This window comes from Sceloporus undulatus, chromosome 4 (genome assembly GCF_019175285.1).
Source record: "Sceloporus undulatus isolate JIND9_A2432 ecotype Alabama chromosome 4, SceUnd_v1.1, whole genome shotgun sequence".
In the NCBI taxonomy this organism is placed as follows: domain Eukaryota; kingdom Metazoa; phylum Chordata; class Lepidosauria; order Squamata; family Phrynosomatidae; genus Sceloporus; species Sceloporus undulatus.
In genome coordinates this window covers 110,002,912-110,018,498 of record NC_056525.1, presented here as the reverse complement: position 1 = coordinate 110,018,498, position 15,587 = coordinate 110,002,912, and the positions used below count along the sequence as shown (strand labels likewise).

Here is a 15,587-nt window from a genome sequence, read left to right as displayed (position 1 = left end):
TCACAGTTGCAAGAGCCTAGTAAATCTAAGCTATGGCCACTGGAAATCCCGCTCAGTTGTGTACTAGCCATTGCTCGCAGATTTCCAAGATTACTATAACTCATGTAAGAGCTGAGAAGCCTTCTCTTAAAAAGTAAAATAAAATGAAGGTGAAATACTAGGAATACTGCTGCTGCCTCCAGTTCTCATAACTGCACTTTCATCCTTGCAGGTACAACAACCACACAGAGTAGATCTTGTGTGGTTTTCTATTAACCCCATGGTATGGCATCAGAAGAGTTTTCCTGGATGATATGCGAGAAACTGTGTAAAGGGTGGTTCCCCAGATTGGCCAAAATCAGGGTAAACCATGGCACCAGCACCCCACTACTTATACTAGGCAATCCTTTAATAGTCAGGTTTCCTTTGGGTTTAGCTTGCTGGATCAAAGTCTGAGAACTTCTGACCTACAGCCTAAAGCAAATAAATAGCTTACCCAGACGTCTGTGAAATCCACTGATTGCACATATGCAGCTATAAACCCTCACACATCCTCTCACATCCTGATATCTCACTGAGACATTATTCAGGTCAGATATGGTTCTTGCCACAGGAAACTCTACAAAACATTTCTGGAATATCATTAGGCTTCTCAGTGTGTTTGGAATAATTTAAAGACACATGCTTCTATATCCACGAATGGTATTTTGTTGTATGTCCAAATTTCAATCTCTGCAGAGGAATAAGCCCAAGTAAGCATGATTACCATGTAATGACGTGCTCTATTTATGATTTTTGGGAAGCACCATTGATTTCAGTGGGGATTACTTCTAAGTAAGTATGCACTGAATTGCAGCTTAAGGGTTATTTTTTATGGCTTCCTGCTTATCATGATCATTTCCTTGTCTAACAAACAGACACCTGTCAAAGATTATCTGAATTGAAGGGGTGAGATCACTAAGGGATACTGCCAAGTGTAGTTTAATTCTCTGAGTTCAAGGAGAACAAGCAGACTTTGCGCCTTCATACATTTGTTATAGAAGTCTAAAATGAAAACAGGAGATGAACCAGAAATTTAACTGGTTGCTCGACAAATCTCATTATGCATGGGATTTGCATGGTTACTGCTCAGTTGTTTGTGGTTAACAATTCAGAGAGTAATTTCAATAAAACAGTGGTGTGTTTTTCATTTTGAACAGCAATCGATTGACACAGTTCTGTGAAAGCAGAGTGAAGCACTGGTAATGTTCATATGCAACGATGAACCAAGATTCTGCTGAACTCTGGCTTACCCTGACTAAAGGACTTCCATCCTGGTCCACAAAACCCATTCACTCCTCTCCCACTAGTGCAGAAAGCCAACCAACCAGAAATGATTTGTTTATTTCATTGTAACCTGAGGCCATTATTTGTTGCTTGCAAATAAACCAAGATCAAACCATGTTTTATGAACTTAGAATATAAAGAAAGGAACCAACAACTATCCCCAGCTCAGATGACACAATAAACAATCCACTTCTAATCTGTTTTTATTCTAGCAAGCCATGAGGATAGCTGTTTATTCTAGCAAGTGAAGCAAAAGTGAACATACTGTGTGCACATTAATATGGCACAAATTCATGGTCAACCCGTATTTGCCACTGAGAGAGGTTCTAAACTGGAGTGGGAAACTGTGGAAGACTAGGGGGACTTCCAGGAGACCTTGGAGGGCTGCACCCCCACTGGATCTACTACTGCAAAAAGAGCATGTTTTGGGGGCTTCCTGGGCCTCTCATGCACATTTTAAGGCCAAAAAATCCTTTCTTTTTGAAAAGAGTAACAAAAAAAGTTTTAATCCTGAGAGGGCCCAGCCCCAGGGGGCTCCAAATGTAATGAAAATTACCTTCTATGTCCCCTAGACTTCATTTTGGGCATTTCAGAACAAAATAAATTTGACTCCTGCATGTGCTCATGGGTCACACTTTGTCCAACCCTGTTCTAGACTAACTTTCTTCCTCCTCTACCATTTTTTTCCTCCATAACAATTTAATTATAACTGGCCTCAATTTTACAGCCTAAACATGTACAATCCAGTAAGAGCTGCACTTACCACTTCTGTGCAAGGAAGAAACATATATTTTAGCTTTAAAATGAAAACACAGCTAGATGTGATTGCTTAAACAAATATTCAGCACCAAACTTTTTAATAAGGGGTATTGCCATCCTTTTACAGCAGTTTCCAACACTATTGCAATACGTTAGCCTACGCTGAAAAATCAGAGCTTGCTATACAGAAAATCTATCACACGATGAGCTCGCTAAATAGTCAAAATTATTGTCTCAATTGCACTTGAATTTATCATCACTAATAAGATCAAAACATCATTAATGTAAGGTTTTCTGAAGTAAAAGTATCAGGCACCAATGCACCTTAGGCATCTCGCCAGTGTCCTATTACACATCTTTGCAATTAAGAAAGGGTTTCTTAGAGCCTCTGCTACATAGCTAGGTACATATAAAGTCACGAAAAGTAACAGGTCATATAGGATTCCAGCTACTGATAGCTTTAAAAATGCTCTCTCTAAGTACTAAATGTTGCACCTAGAAGACAGTGTGTGTGTGTGTGTGTGTGTGTGTGTGTGTGTGTGTGTGTGTTCTTCTCAGAACTTGCTAAAGTTACTTCATGAATTATAGTCCCAAAACTAACTTTTCCAAGCTCTGATTCTTCCATATAATGACCCCCAGTGTCCTGGAGGAAAAAGCATATTTTACTGGCTCTGCCTCAAAGATTCTACTAGTTCTTCTAAACACTTCTTTTTCTAATACAGGTTAGCATTTGGGAATCAGTGTTCAAAGCTTCATTCATATCAATGCAGTCTGTGGTGAAGGAACAGGCAAAAGATCACATTACACATTTGCTTTGTTCTAGTTCTGATAGAACAGTCTGAATCCAGGAATATAATCAGGGGAAAATGGAAAAGCCTTTAGTGACAGTGATGATTAATTACCGAGGTCACAAACCGACCTTACTTTCTACTTGTGTGATTCAAGAAGTCTAATTAGTGACTCTTTTCTTTCTAAATAGTCAAAGCACCATAGTATTGTATGCTACAATGAACAAGAGAACAGATAAATTATTTGGAACTACTGGCATTTAGAAATAAGACAGCGTTTTTAAGCTTTTTGTGGGTGGCTGAAAGTAGTGAAATGATATTTCATACCTTGACATACTCCATAGCTGGGTCCACAGCATTCTGTCCTCTGCAAGGAAGAAACATATGAATAAATATCATGAATTAATCTGATTTCAAGGGACAGGGGCAATGTGTTATTACTGCTCCTCTCTAGAGCTTGGAGGGGGGATTACAAATCCTAGAATCTCTCAGCCAGTATGGATAGTCATTTTTCCAAGCACTGCTCCTTTCTGGATTTAGTGACAACAAACTTTTATTGCAAAGCTAAGAAACTTTCATTTAGCTGTTATTGCTATCATTAACATAATGGTATCCATGAACATGTTAACTTCATTACTTTCATTCTGAAACAAAATCAGGACCCATTTAAACAACTCCTTTTTGGACTGATTTTCAATTCATATTCACTTCCTGAAGATGGAAAAATCTCAAAACCAAACCTGGGCTCATTTCCCCCATATTCTGGTGTGCATGGCCCAAACCTGGGTTCCGGTGCACGCAGTTCAGACCACATCTGGCTTGTCCCACACTAAATCCGGGGCATAACAGACTTACAACAGAGTAAAAAAAAACTTTACCTGTTGCTCCAGATCTTCTGGGAAGATCCAGAATCCTCCATCCCCACATCACAGCAACTGTCTGCACGGGTGTCCTGCTGCACATCCATCACCACTGCAGGTCACTCGTTCTGAGGTCAGAATGAGATGTCCAGCATGTGACTGTCACTGGGCACCCTGTTCTGACCTCAGAAGCAAGATACTCAATGCAGGAATGGACACACTCAATGGCCCAGCAGGATACCTGCGCAGACTGTCACTGCAGCACAGGGATGAAGACCAAGGTAACAGGGGGAAATGGGGCAGTTGCAGAGCCAGAATATTCTGAGCTGCCTCTTAAGAATCCTGGCCAGTGCAGACAAGGCCTAGCAGAGACCCAGACAAGTTTGGATCTCTTGTCTCGTTAAACTTCTTTCAAAACCAGTCCAGTGTGGTAGAGTCTAGAAATTTAGGTCAAAAATTGACCCCAAAAAGCTGAGTCGACTTATCCATGGATCAATGTAGGTACTGGACTTTAACTCTCATTTAAAAAGGGAACCATCCCATGGGAAAAGGTAAGAGTGTAATTTGTCCTGGAAGCACTGACCCCTTTCTATTCTCTCATCCATCCACCCTTTAGTGTGAGCCCAAACAGTTATGCCTGCTGGAATTTTCTAATAATAATAATAATAATAATAAAATTTATTTCTATACCGCTTTTCCGCAGTGATCAAAGCGGTGTACATAGTAAAATTATTAAAACAACATAAAATTAAAACCACATTACATTAATTACAATATACAATATACAATTAAAATCCAATTCATAGGTGTATGTAAGTGAGAGGGAGAAAGGCAGGGAACTGTCTGATTAAAAATAATAATTGTAAGCCGCCCTGAGAGCCATTAGGGCTGAAGGGCGGGATATAAATACCTAAATAAATAAATAAATAAATAAATAGACAGCTATCCCCAAAACACACTTATAAGAGCCAAAGAAAACTCATAAACATTATAACAAATTATGGTACATTGCCACATTTAGAAGAAAAAGATGGCTTGTTTCCCTAAGCTAATGGACATCCAACTCTGTTCCCCCTTTAGAGTCATTCCTCACCAAAATGGATTGAGTGCATTGAAAAGGTTTCATTATGTTCAAATATGTATTTAAAATAATTGGAAGGAACGTTTTCATAGCACATCTAATTCAAATGAATGGAATACAGAAGAGTATAATTATTAAACAGAAAGAACAAGCTTCTTTCATCTTCTAAGTGGCAATCTGAAGTACAATATTACATTAATCATTTATGTGCCTCTTGTAAGGTCCATAGTGGACGTGGTTTAAACTGCTTTAGAAACAAAGTTAAAATCAGCAGAAGCCTTGTTTAAAAGAAGGGAGGAGCTATGCTGTATTGTACAGTAATGAAAGCATCCATCTTTTCACAGACTGGAATGGTTTCATATACAAAAGCCTTCAAGCAAAATTAAACAGCCATCAGAATTTTACACCTTGTGCTGACCTGTTTAGTTGAAACTATAATTGCTAGGAGTACTAGATATATCTAATATTTCTGGGAGATCTACCTATTCCATGGCTATGAGGGGACTGCCCCAAGACAGGAGGAAGAGGCAACCCTGTAACTGTCCCCTGGAGTATTCCACACACAGTTAGGAGTATCCCACATATATGGGACTTAGATGTTACTGAGCGCCGGTCGCATTTGGCTGAATAGAAGGTGGTGTTGGTGGGCTGCTGTTCAACCTCATATACAATAGAGCTTGGGGAGGGTGGGTCTCACCATTGTGCTGATGCTACCCAGCCATGTTTCTCTTCCACAAGTGAAGCAAAGAAGGCTATGGACGTTTTGAATCATTGTTTAGATGAAGCGAAAGACTGGATATGAGAGAATAAATTGAGACTCTGTTGGTCAGAAATTTAAAACTGGTACTCTGTTGGTCGGCAATTGAAAAGTGTTCTGGGTGGGGTTGCACTCCCCTTTAAAAAACAAACACTTTGCTACTTGGACTCATTTGGTCCTGGAAGGTCATGTGGCTACAGTGACCCTGAGGACCTCTGTCTAGTTTTGGCTGGCACACCAAATGGACCTCTTCCTAGTGAAGGAGGATTTGCCAGAGTGATTAATCTTGTGATTAACTCTATGTGGGGCTGCACTTGAAAAACATTCAGAGCTATAGCCAGTGCAAAATGTGGCATCAGACTGTTGTCTGATAGGCACTTTAGAGATCACATACCACTGCTTTTATATCAACTGCCCTGGCTTCCAACTTGGTTATGAGCTTGATTCAAGGTGCTAGTTTTGGCCTACAAAACTCTAAATAGCTTAGGGACAGGATATGCACAAGACTGGGCCCTCCTCTATCAAGTGGCTTGGACTCTGAGATCTTCAAGCAGAAGCTTTATTTTGGATCTTTCTCCCTAATGAGTTTCTGGCAGGCAGCTAAAACAACATTGTTTCATATGGTCTTTGGTCTTTAAAATCAGGGCTGGCTTTTGGGAATATTTTACAAGAATGTTTTTTATCTGTTGTGCATTCCCTCAGGAGCCATGGTGGTCAGAGAGGCGAAAGGCAATACTTGTACAAATAATAATATTTTTAACTCTTATTATTCTCTAGGGACATGGCCCTGATTTGCAAGGGAAATCCTCTCTTCACTAAAAATTTGGACTCTTAGGCTGCATCTGCACTGCAGAAATAATGCAGTTTGATACTGCTTTAACTGCCATGGTTCAATGCTATGGAATCCTGGAATTTGTAGTTTGTTAGCCTTCTCTGTCAGAGAGCTCTGGTACCATAACAAACAACAAATCCCAGGACTCAGCAGCACTGAGCCACAGCAATTAAAGTGGTGTCAAACCGCATTAGGTCTGCAGTGCAGATGCAGCCTTAATCACGCAGTTAACCCTAATAATGTTTATACTTCACTAGGCCAATAAAGAAAGTGGTAATGAGGTATAAAGGTAGATAATTTTAAAAAGTGGGTCCCATGTTACAAGAGACAATAAAACTTCAGAGTCTGGAAAGATTCAAATAAAACTGAAACAGTCTCACGAGTTTGCAGTTCATCGTTTATAGGTGAAAAATAGCTATACTGGTGGTATTCTTTACTGTGGCAGGGAATTAAAACATACTCAAGCAGCAGAACCATTAATAGTAAATATGGCAGAGCAGAGGCTGTTATATGCTAGTGTTGAAGAGCAACGTATGAATAAGCACTGCTGGCAATATAGCAGCTCTGGCAATAACTCCTTTCATAGTGAAAACCTTGTCTCATATTAAGACACCAGGCGAACCTTTATTGCATGTGGGATGTGAAATCTGCAGAGCCGAGCCTGCTTCCATTCTATGGAATCCCACATTCTAATAGAAAACTCAGGTGACAAGCACCAAAGGCCAGTAGATCACTAGGGTTGCTGTTGTCCCAGTGAGGTAACTCATGCTGTCACCCCCAGGCTCAGAGGCACCAGGCCAAAGGTCCCTCAGGAGTAGATTGGACAGCCGTGGAAGAGAAAGGCTCTGGCCTGCATGCTTCCGACAGCTGGTGGACCAGGACACACAAAGGGACTGTGTGTCCCAGGTAGTCTATCCATCTTGTTCACAAGTTCCAAGGGGGTTCACGTGCCATTCAGCAGGGGAATGGGGAAAAAAGAGGGAAATACCAGCAAGTTTAGAGGAACCCCAAGATTTGCAGAGGTATAAAAAAAATTAACATTGCAGAAGAGAACCAAATCCCTCGCCCATGAAAGGGGAGAAGAGAGGAGTAGAATCCCTTGCCTGAAAAAAAAAAATGGCTGTCTGGAACCATGGACAGAACCATTCTTCATAAGAGAGAGAGGGGTGACTTCAGATTTCACCTGTGGACCCAGCCCAGGATCTTGGTGGGTGGATTCCTCCTAGACTTTCCAACACTGAAAACAGATTTTAAAAGGGCAAAATGAACCTGGTCATGTTTTAGACCAGAAAAGGAAATAACCAGGTGGTCACTTCTGGTTTGGAGGAGGAGGAGGAGGAGGAGGAGGAGGAAGTTGATGACTACTTCAGGCTTGAAACAGGTTCAGAGATAGCAAAATACAGCTTCTAAGTGGCAAACAACACCCTTTCTAAGGCCCTATTGAGTGCAATTGGCATTTCTTGAATAAAAAATTCAGAGTCAAAGGGTAGCAGAACGCCACATCGGAGCTGTAAGTCAATAGGCCACATTTTGAACTAAGTGGTAGAAAACACAGCACTGCCATTGCCAGATTGAAAATGGAAGATGGCTCCTATACTTAATAGCTGTGCTGAAGAGCGAATTCCAGCCAATGTTGTTTCTCATGCAAAGTAGTAACAAGTAACAAGAGATGCCATCCCATGGTACAGCAACTTTGGTTGTTGATTTACAGAAGTACCCATTTAGTGAATTGTTTTGTCTGTAGTTTGCATAGTACACTGAGCTTTTTCCTTTTTCTTTTGAAAACAGTTCCAAAGAAATATTAAATTTGATACTGACTTGCAACAGCTACCCCATCTTGTCACTTCCCTCTCAGATTTTTGGTAACAGACTGACTTCTGGATGAGAAAATGTCTTCCAATCATGTCTCTCATAATTGTCATCGCCTCAGTTTATTCCTCAGCTGGCTCCTCACACAACCAAACAAGGAAACAAACTACCTGTGTTAGTCTGTTATCACCAGTTGTAATTAGACATGTTTATAGGGCCACCAACAATAAACCAACAGGATTACAACTGTGGTCAAACACAGCTGCTTATGAGTCCTTTCATAATCCACTGCAGTTGAAAGCTTGTTTGATGGCCTTAATAAGCTGTCTTTCATCTGGCATTATAAAGCCCCTAGTTAAAAGATGTTTAACTTTCTGAAGCACACACGTTTTGTTTCGGTTTTTTGTTTATAGGATCTGAGTTTTTTAGACTTCATTTTCTACTTGTATGGGATTCACAAGTGCTGAGTTTGCACTGTATGTTTGGCTTCCCAGTGATCAGATAAGCTTATTTCCATGTCAACAAAGGAGCATTTGATGTGGAGAGCAACTCATTAGCATTGGAAAGGAAAGGCTGTTTCTTTCTGTAGAAGATAAGAGAACAATTGTGACAAAAAGCAGCTTTCCATCTAAAGAATAGCATTACGAACTTATTCAGATGACATCATAGACACAACACTGTGGAGGGGAAACAACCTTACAGTAAATGTTTCTTGCCTTTAGGAGCTAAATTTCTCAAGACATTTACATTTATTTTCCCATTTTAGCACATCTCACATAAACACACATAAACACAAACACAAAGTCTTAAAAACTGAGGTTTCAAATTCTGGTTACTGTTGTGTGTCTTCCAGTCATTTCCAGCTTACACCGACTGTTAGGAGAACCTATCATAGGGTTATCTTGGCAAGATTTGTTCAGAGGAGGTTTGCCATTGCCTTCCCCTGAGCCTGAGAGAATGTGATTTGCCCAAGGTTACCCACTGGGTTTCATGGCTGAGCGAGGAATCAAACCCTAGTCTCCAGAGTTGTAGTCCAACACTCAAACCTAAGAATGGGAGAGTGTTAGTTGTCCAAGGTCACCTAGTATGTTTCCATGACTGAGCAGTGATTTAAAGCCTGGTCTCCCATGGCCGCAGTGCAATACTCAAATCAATGTAACATTGTGGCTCTCATGAGGGGAAAAAAGGACACACAGGCCCTCAGACTTTGTTGTTGTTATGTGCATTAAAGTTGACTCTTTCTTATGGGGACCACCTCATCCCAGGATTTTCTTAACAATATTTGTTCATAGTTTTGTTGTTGTTGTGTACTTTCAAGTCATTTCTAACGTATAATGACTCTAAGGTGAACTTATCACCAGATTTTCTTTGCAGTGGGTGAAAGTGGCAAGTCATATTCTTCTTAGAGAAAGTTAGCACTGGGTTTCTATGGGAGGGGAATCAAAACCTGGTCTTCCCAAAGTCCTAGTCCAGCACTTACTGTTTACCACTATATAACATTGGCTCAGATTCCACACTTGCTCAGTATAGACTACAACTCCTAGAATCTCAAAGCATGCAAGAATCACCAATCCAAAAAAGTTAATTTTTACAAACTCACAATGGGATAACTGTATAGTAGAAACAAGTTATATAGTACTCCTTGTCAAGTGTACATACATACAGATAATTTTTAAATTTAAAAAAGTGTTTAGGCTTATATTAAACTGCTTGAGCAGAGAGATGTCAGTGTATCATCTTCCAGATAATATGAGCCTCAGCCTTGATGTTGAGGATTCAATTAGGTTAGCAACATAGGCTTTGCCATAAACATCTACACCTAACCAAAGAGTCCTACGTTATCTGAACATCCATTTCTCACATTCTTAAACATGAACTGAGTCAACAATGGGGTACCCTCTTGCTTACAAAATGAAATAACTAAAAAATCTCAGTAACACAGAATGCAAAAACCAAGCTAAACTAAATTCTGCCTACTGAAGGCACAATTATTTACAAACACAAAAACTTTGGGGGCAAAACTTAAATATTAGCTTAATTGTGAGCCAATTGTGTTTTTAATTTAAAAACATGTTTCCAATAATACGTGAAAGACATGAATTTATGGTACAATATTTTGTCTGCAAGTTGCTGAATATCAGTGCTGTGAATGGCTTGTATGACTTTCTGAGCTATCCTCTGCAACAGTGTACAACTCAGATTATGTTCTTTAGTTGTTTGTTATTCTGTCTTGTTAAAATGTAATAAAAATAATTTTGAAAACCCATTCTGTGAAAGAACAACAACTGCTCTTATAGCAGATGTAGGAACTTCTTTTTAAAATAGACTAAACAGTGTAATCACACCATCTACCAACTAAAAGGAAGGCCCACTGAGGGCAGTGTGATTTGATCCCATGTAAGTGTATAAAGAATAGCCTGGAATTAGTGGGTTAAGATTTCTCACAAGCTGACTGCCTAGGGTGGGCAGGGGAAGCCAGGGCCATTTTAACTCCCTGCACCTGCTCAGAGAGCTGCACTGGAATGTTTCAGTGTGTCCTGAGTGATGCACCACCATTTTGTGTATTTTCCCCATTTCTTTTGTATTCTGTAGAGCTTTGAGGATTAGGGGAAGTACCCACTGTGGAGTGGGTACACATATTGGGCAGTTTTGGGGCAAAATAGTTGGGGCAAAATTTGCCCCAATTTAAAAAAAATGTCTGGGTCTTCTGGAGACCCACACTTAGGCTCTCTGAGGTTGCATGTGGCCTGCAGGCCTTTGCATTTCGCACTTAGTTGTTATATTTATTTCAGATTTTAACTTTGCTTTACTAATCCCACATTTTAGCACAGCCTCTCAAAACTGCACTGTTTAGAAAGGAGGAGCGGGGAAGCTCAGAAAACAAAAAGGCCATTTCCCTTAGATTGCTGCAGTCAATCCTTCTCTCATCATCCAAGGACTTCACAACTGAACACCAAGTAATTATTTGTGTTTATTTTAAATACTTCGATGTCCAGCTCTCTTGAGATCAGAATGTATTCTTTGATGCTTAAGTATTTCTAGAACAATTAACTAAAGCACACATTATTCAAGTGTGGGCCTTACCCACTTGTGGCATGTATTGATAGTTTAGGTTTTGCTGGAACGCAATCCCCAACACCCTTCTCAAATAGGAATTTGGACAGCAGGCTGGAGAAAGGTTTGGCACTTCTAAACCTCACCAGAATACACGAAGATCAGAGGTGTTACAGGGGCTATAGCCCTAGGTGGAGGTCCAGGGCCTTGAAATCATCCTCCTTCCCATAGGTGCCTCCCTCATTCTCCCCTTCCCCACCCCTACTCTGCTTTGCCACTGCGCTGCCACACATTCTTCCTGTTTACTGTTCCTCCAGTAACACCTGGCATCTCATTTATCCAGATGGCCTCTTAGTGGCCAGATGGGCCACAGCCAAAATAAAAAATACCAGGTGCAACTGCTTTGGAGTGCAATTGAGTCTCTACAAATTAGAAAGGGGGGCTGAGGTGAAGAGAGATAAGGGAGCTGTCCTGCTATCCAGTGAGGTGGTTGCTGAGCAGTGAGTTGTGGAAAAGGACAAAGACGACAAGCAGTAGGGAGGAACGAACGGGAGAAAAAGCAAAGGGGAGAAGGGAATAAAGAGGATTAGACAGGTGTGTACTGGTGGAGAGAAAAGCACATAGAGAGAAGAGAAACAGGGAAAACAATGTGTTGAGGAAGGGGAGGGGACACCCTAAGTGGGACAACAAGGAGAAAGGCAGGACTCCCTGAACCCTGGCAGTGTCACTGATGTGGAATCAAACTAAAGCACTAAACCCAAAGAGGTCAAAAGGATATCTTCTTTGGCCACCTAACAGGAATGCTGGTGATTCCATATACCAACCATGCAAGAGTCGTAATCTGAACAAAGCATAAAGGAAACTATTTTGTGGTTTACCCTCAAAATAATCTGCATTTTTCTGTACTGCAAGGGGGGAAAATGGTCATCACAGATACCAAAAGGCTAAGATGGAAATTATTCATTGCATCTAACCAATGATCTCCCTTCTCTCATTTTAAACCTATAATGATGGACAGAGGGGCAGAAGACTCGAGGCTCAAGAGGAATCTGGAACAGAGCCGAGCAACACAGCCTAGAAGTATGAGCCCATCAGGCATTTGTGAGCCTGTTATGATGAGCCTCCTTCCTCCTCTGTTATGTTATGATGAGCCTCTTTCCTCCTCTGTTGAGAGAATAACCCCAGCTGGACTCAACGTCTGATGTACCATTCTGGAACGAGGAAAAAGTTGAGCTTTCTCACCCATATATTTATTTAATTTCTTTAAATTATTTTACATACATAGGTAGCACTCTGCTTTGAGTTTTATTGTTCAGACTTATTGGCCTGAGAAGGAGAGATAAAGGAACTTTAATTTAATTGGCACACTGCTCTGTATTGTGCAAAGGATCAGATGTGTGTGTCTCTGTGTGCAGGAGGATAAAGGTTACATTCTCCTTGGTGTCAGTGCATGTAAGACCATGTTGGAATTAGGACAGCAAAGGCAGATACAGCAGGAGCAGATGAGGAACACAACTGCTCAACAGGGAGTAAAAAGTGAACTGGTTTAATACAGTGGTTCTCAATGGCGGGGTGCGACACCCCCCCCCCCCCCCAAGGAGAGGGACCTGATCCATTCTCCTCCTCTTCTTTACAAACTTTTTTTACATGTAAAATTTACACATGTATTGAATTAAATACTTAATATATTTAAATACAGTGGGCCCTTGGTATCTGCTGGAGTTTGGTTAGTTCCAGGCCCCCTTGTGGATTACAAAATCCATAGATGCTCAAGTCCCATTAAATACAATGGCATAATGAAAGGGTATCTCTTATATAAAATGGTAAGATGAAGGTCTGCTTTTTGGCATTTATACATTTAAAAATATTTTCAAATCGTGGATGCTTAAATCAATGGATAAAAAAAAATCTGTGCATACAGAGACCTCAGTGTAAATCTGTTCTAATTTGAACAATGTTATTTCCTTTAAAAATGTTAAAATATGAATATATATGAATGTGCAAATGAAAATATGCACACTAAACAAACAAAATATGTTCATTCATACACTACACTGAGGGGGCACAACATCCACATTAGATGTAAAGGGGGTCACAAGCGTAAAAAGTTTGAGAACCATTGGTTTAATAGGGAAATCTCAGGGGTTTTAAGGCCTAGTTGCAGAAACCTGTGTAACCTGTACCAAGATCTTTAGAGATCGACAAACCATAAATGCTAGTAAACTCTTAAAAAGAAAAGAAATCCAGCTTGCCTACAACATCGATTGTGATGACACCAACCTGCCTGGCCGAGACTATAGCCATTTTTCCATGGGCCAGAATCATAGCATATTCCACTGTGCTCACCGCTGCCACTGCTGGTGTGAGTCACTTCCTACAAGGCCGAAAAGAAGGTATCCAGCCTGGTGGATCACATGGCTGAGTGCCTCGTTGTGACCTCTGAGGGGATGACTTGCACAAGTGATGGCAGCAGTGGGCACAGAAGGGCATGCATATGAACACCCACCCAGCATTGCTCTGGAGTGTTCTAGATTTTTTAGGAAGATCCAAAGCATAAGGTGAGTTTTTAAAATCTGTGTTAAGTGTGGCATTATGTTGGTTCAGTGCTGAACTGGCCATACATCATCAGGACAGTTCACAACAGAATCAGGGATTAGGCACTATGTAGTCGGGATTGATTGTGATGAGGACTGAGGAAGGATATTAATTCGCCCATGAAGTCATGCTACCCAGAAGGGGACAAACTAGACTGCAGATACAATTGCTTTCAGCTAAGTTATATTAGGCCCAGTACAGATGGATGCTATGCGCCGGCCTGGGGCTGATTTAAGGGTTCGGGAGAGCGGAGCATTCCCACGCTCCCAAGCCTTACTGCGCTCTCCCGGTGCCATTTTGATGTGCACGCCTTCAGATGGCGTGCATGCCGTTGATGTACATTGTGAGCCATGTCCAAACATTGTGGCGGACAATGGATGCCACTGTACCCCTCTAGGGTGCTAATGGCGTCTTGGCAGTGGTAGAAAAGGGAGCCATGTTTCCCAGCTCCTTTTTCTGAGCGCATCTTTGCCATGATGTGTGGTCACCATAACAACGATGTGGGGGATATAGGGCCGGCCTCTGTCCACTCCTTTCCCCCCGTCTGTCCAGCCCCTCAGTTCCTGGGTATTCTGAAATGATGATGGCTAGAGTGCAAGTAGCAGAAAACATGCAACAAACCAGACTTAACACTGGTAAGAACCTATCTGAAGGATTACTCGGTGACAGCAATGGTCCCAAAGAAGTCCTACATTGCTCCCACATAAAATCAGCTGGGGTGGTTGATTTGGGATTGTAAAGTAGTGTGGGCCCTCAAGGCACAGGTACTACAACTCTCAAAAGTCTACTCCAGAGGCTTTAACGAGGTGGGGAAAAAATGAATAGTTGTGGATTTTTCATGTCTACATAGAGATGCTAATGTAGATTTCCACACCTAGTCTACTGCAACTAATTTCCATTATATTCTTCAGATAAAAATGGCATGCATCCTTGCCAAAGTAGATGCATAAGGGTGACAAAAGTTGAAGATGGATGGAGATAGAACACTATCAGGAGGGAGATGGATAAACAACCTACTAGTACATGGACTCTAGACTCTTGTCCTTCTTGTCTGTTGATACCTGATGGAATTCAGAGGTTATACTCCTTGCTGCCCCTATACTGGTGAAAGTTCTTTTGGATAAAAGAAAGTTTGATATTGTGGAGTGCGGTAAATATCACTGGTCTCTAATCCTCAATTCCAAGTTCTTCAAGTGAGTAGTGGCGTTTCCAACCTAAGTGATCTTGCAAGTTACCTAATTTTTGGACTTTTATTTCAATGTTGTTAATAAATAGGCCTAGGGCCATGCTGCATTTTTCCCTTCTGCACCATAGCACGAGAGTGGTTAATTTGTGGTCCTCCAGAAGCTGGAGAAGCATCTCTCACTACATTTAACTCTAGTGGATGAGCTATCCTAGTCATCCATGGGGAAGAACCTGACCCTACTGGTTCTCCTGGATCTCTCAGCAGCATTCAGTACCATCAACTACAGGTGTTCTTCTGGGTTGCATAGAGGGATTGGCTTTAGGGAGCACACTATTACCATGGCTCCAGGCCTTCCAGGAGGGACAAATCCCTGAAGGTGACACTGGGGACCATTTCCTCTGCTCTATAGCATTTGACTGCTGCAAAGGGACCATAAAGCTCTCTAGACTGTCCTCCAAAGCCTCGTCACATCTACACTCAGGTAATATCTAAACAAAATCTCTGTGATAAATTGTGCTCATTTGCTTGACATATGGATTGTATTTTTAATTTTGGAATCAA

At 41.1% G+C, this 15,587-nt stretch overlaps 1 protein-coding gene across 5 annotated transcripts in view; it reads right to left on the bottom strand.

Annotated features, from left to right (window-relative positions):
* The window catches only part of BCAR3 (BCAR3 adaptor protein, NSP family member), a 133,229-nt gene that overhangs the window by 64,800 nt on the left and 52,842 nt on the right, over positions 1–15,587 (bottom strand). For all 5 annotated transcript variants that reach the window (XM_042465164.1, XM_042465165.1, XM_042465166.1 and 2 more), the window contains one exon: positions 3,180–3,219. In XM_042465164.1, the coding sequence (XP_042321098.1) occupies positions 3,180–3,219 (40 nt within the window). The remainder of the gene's footprint in view (positions 1–3,179; positions 3,220–15,587) is intronic.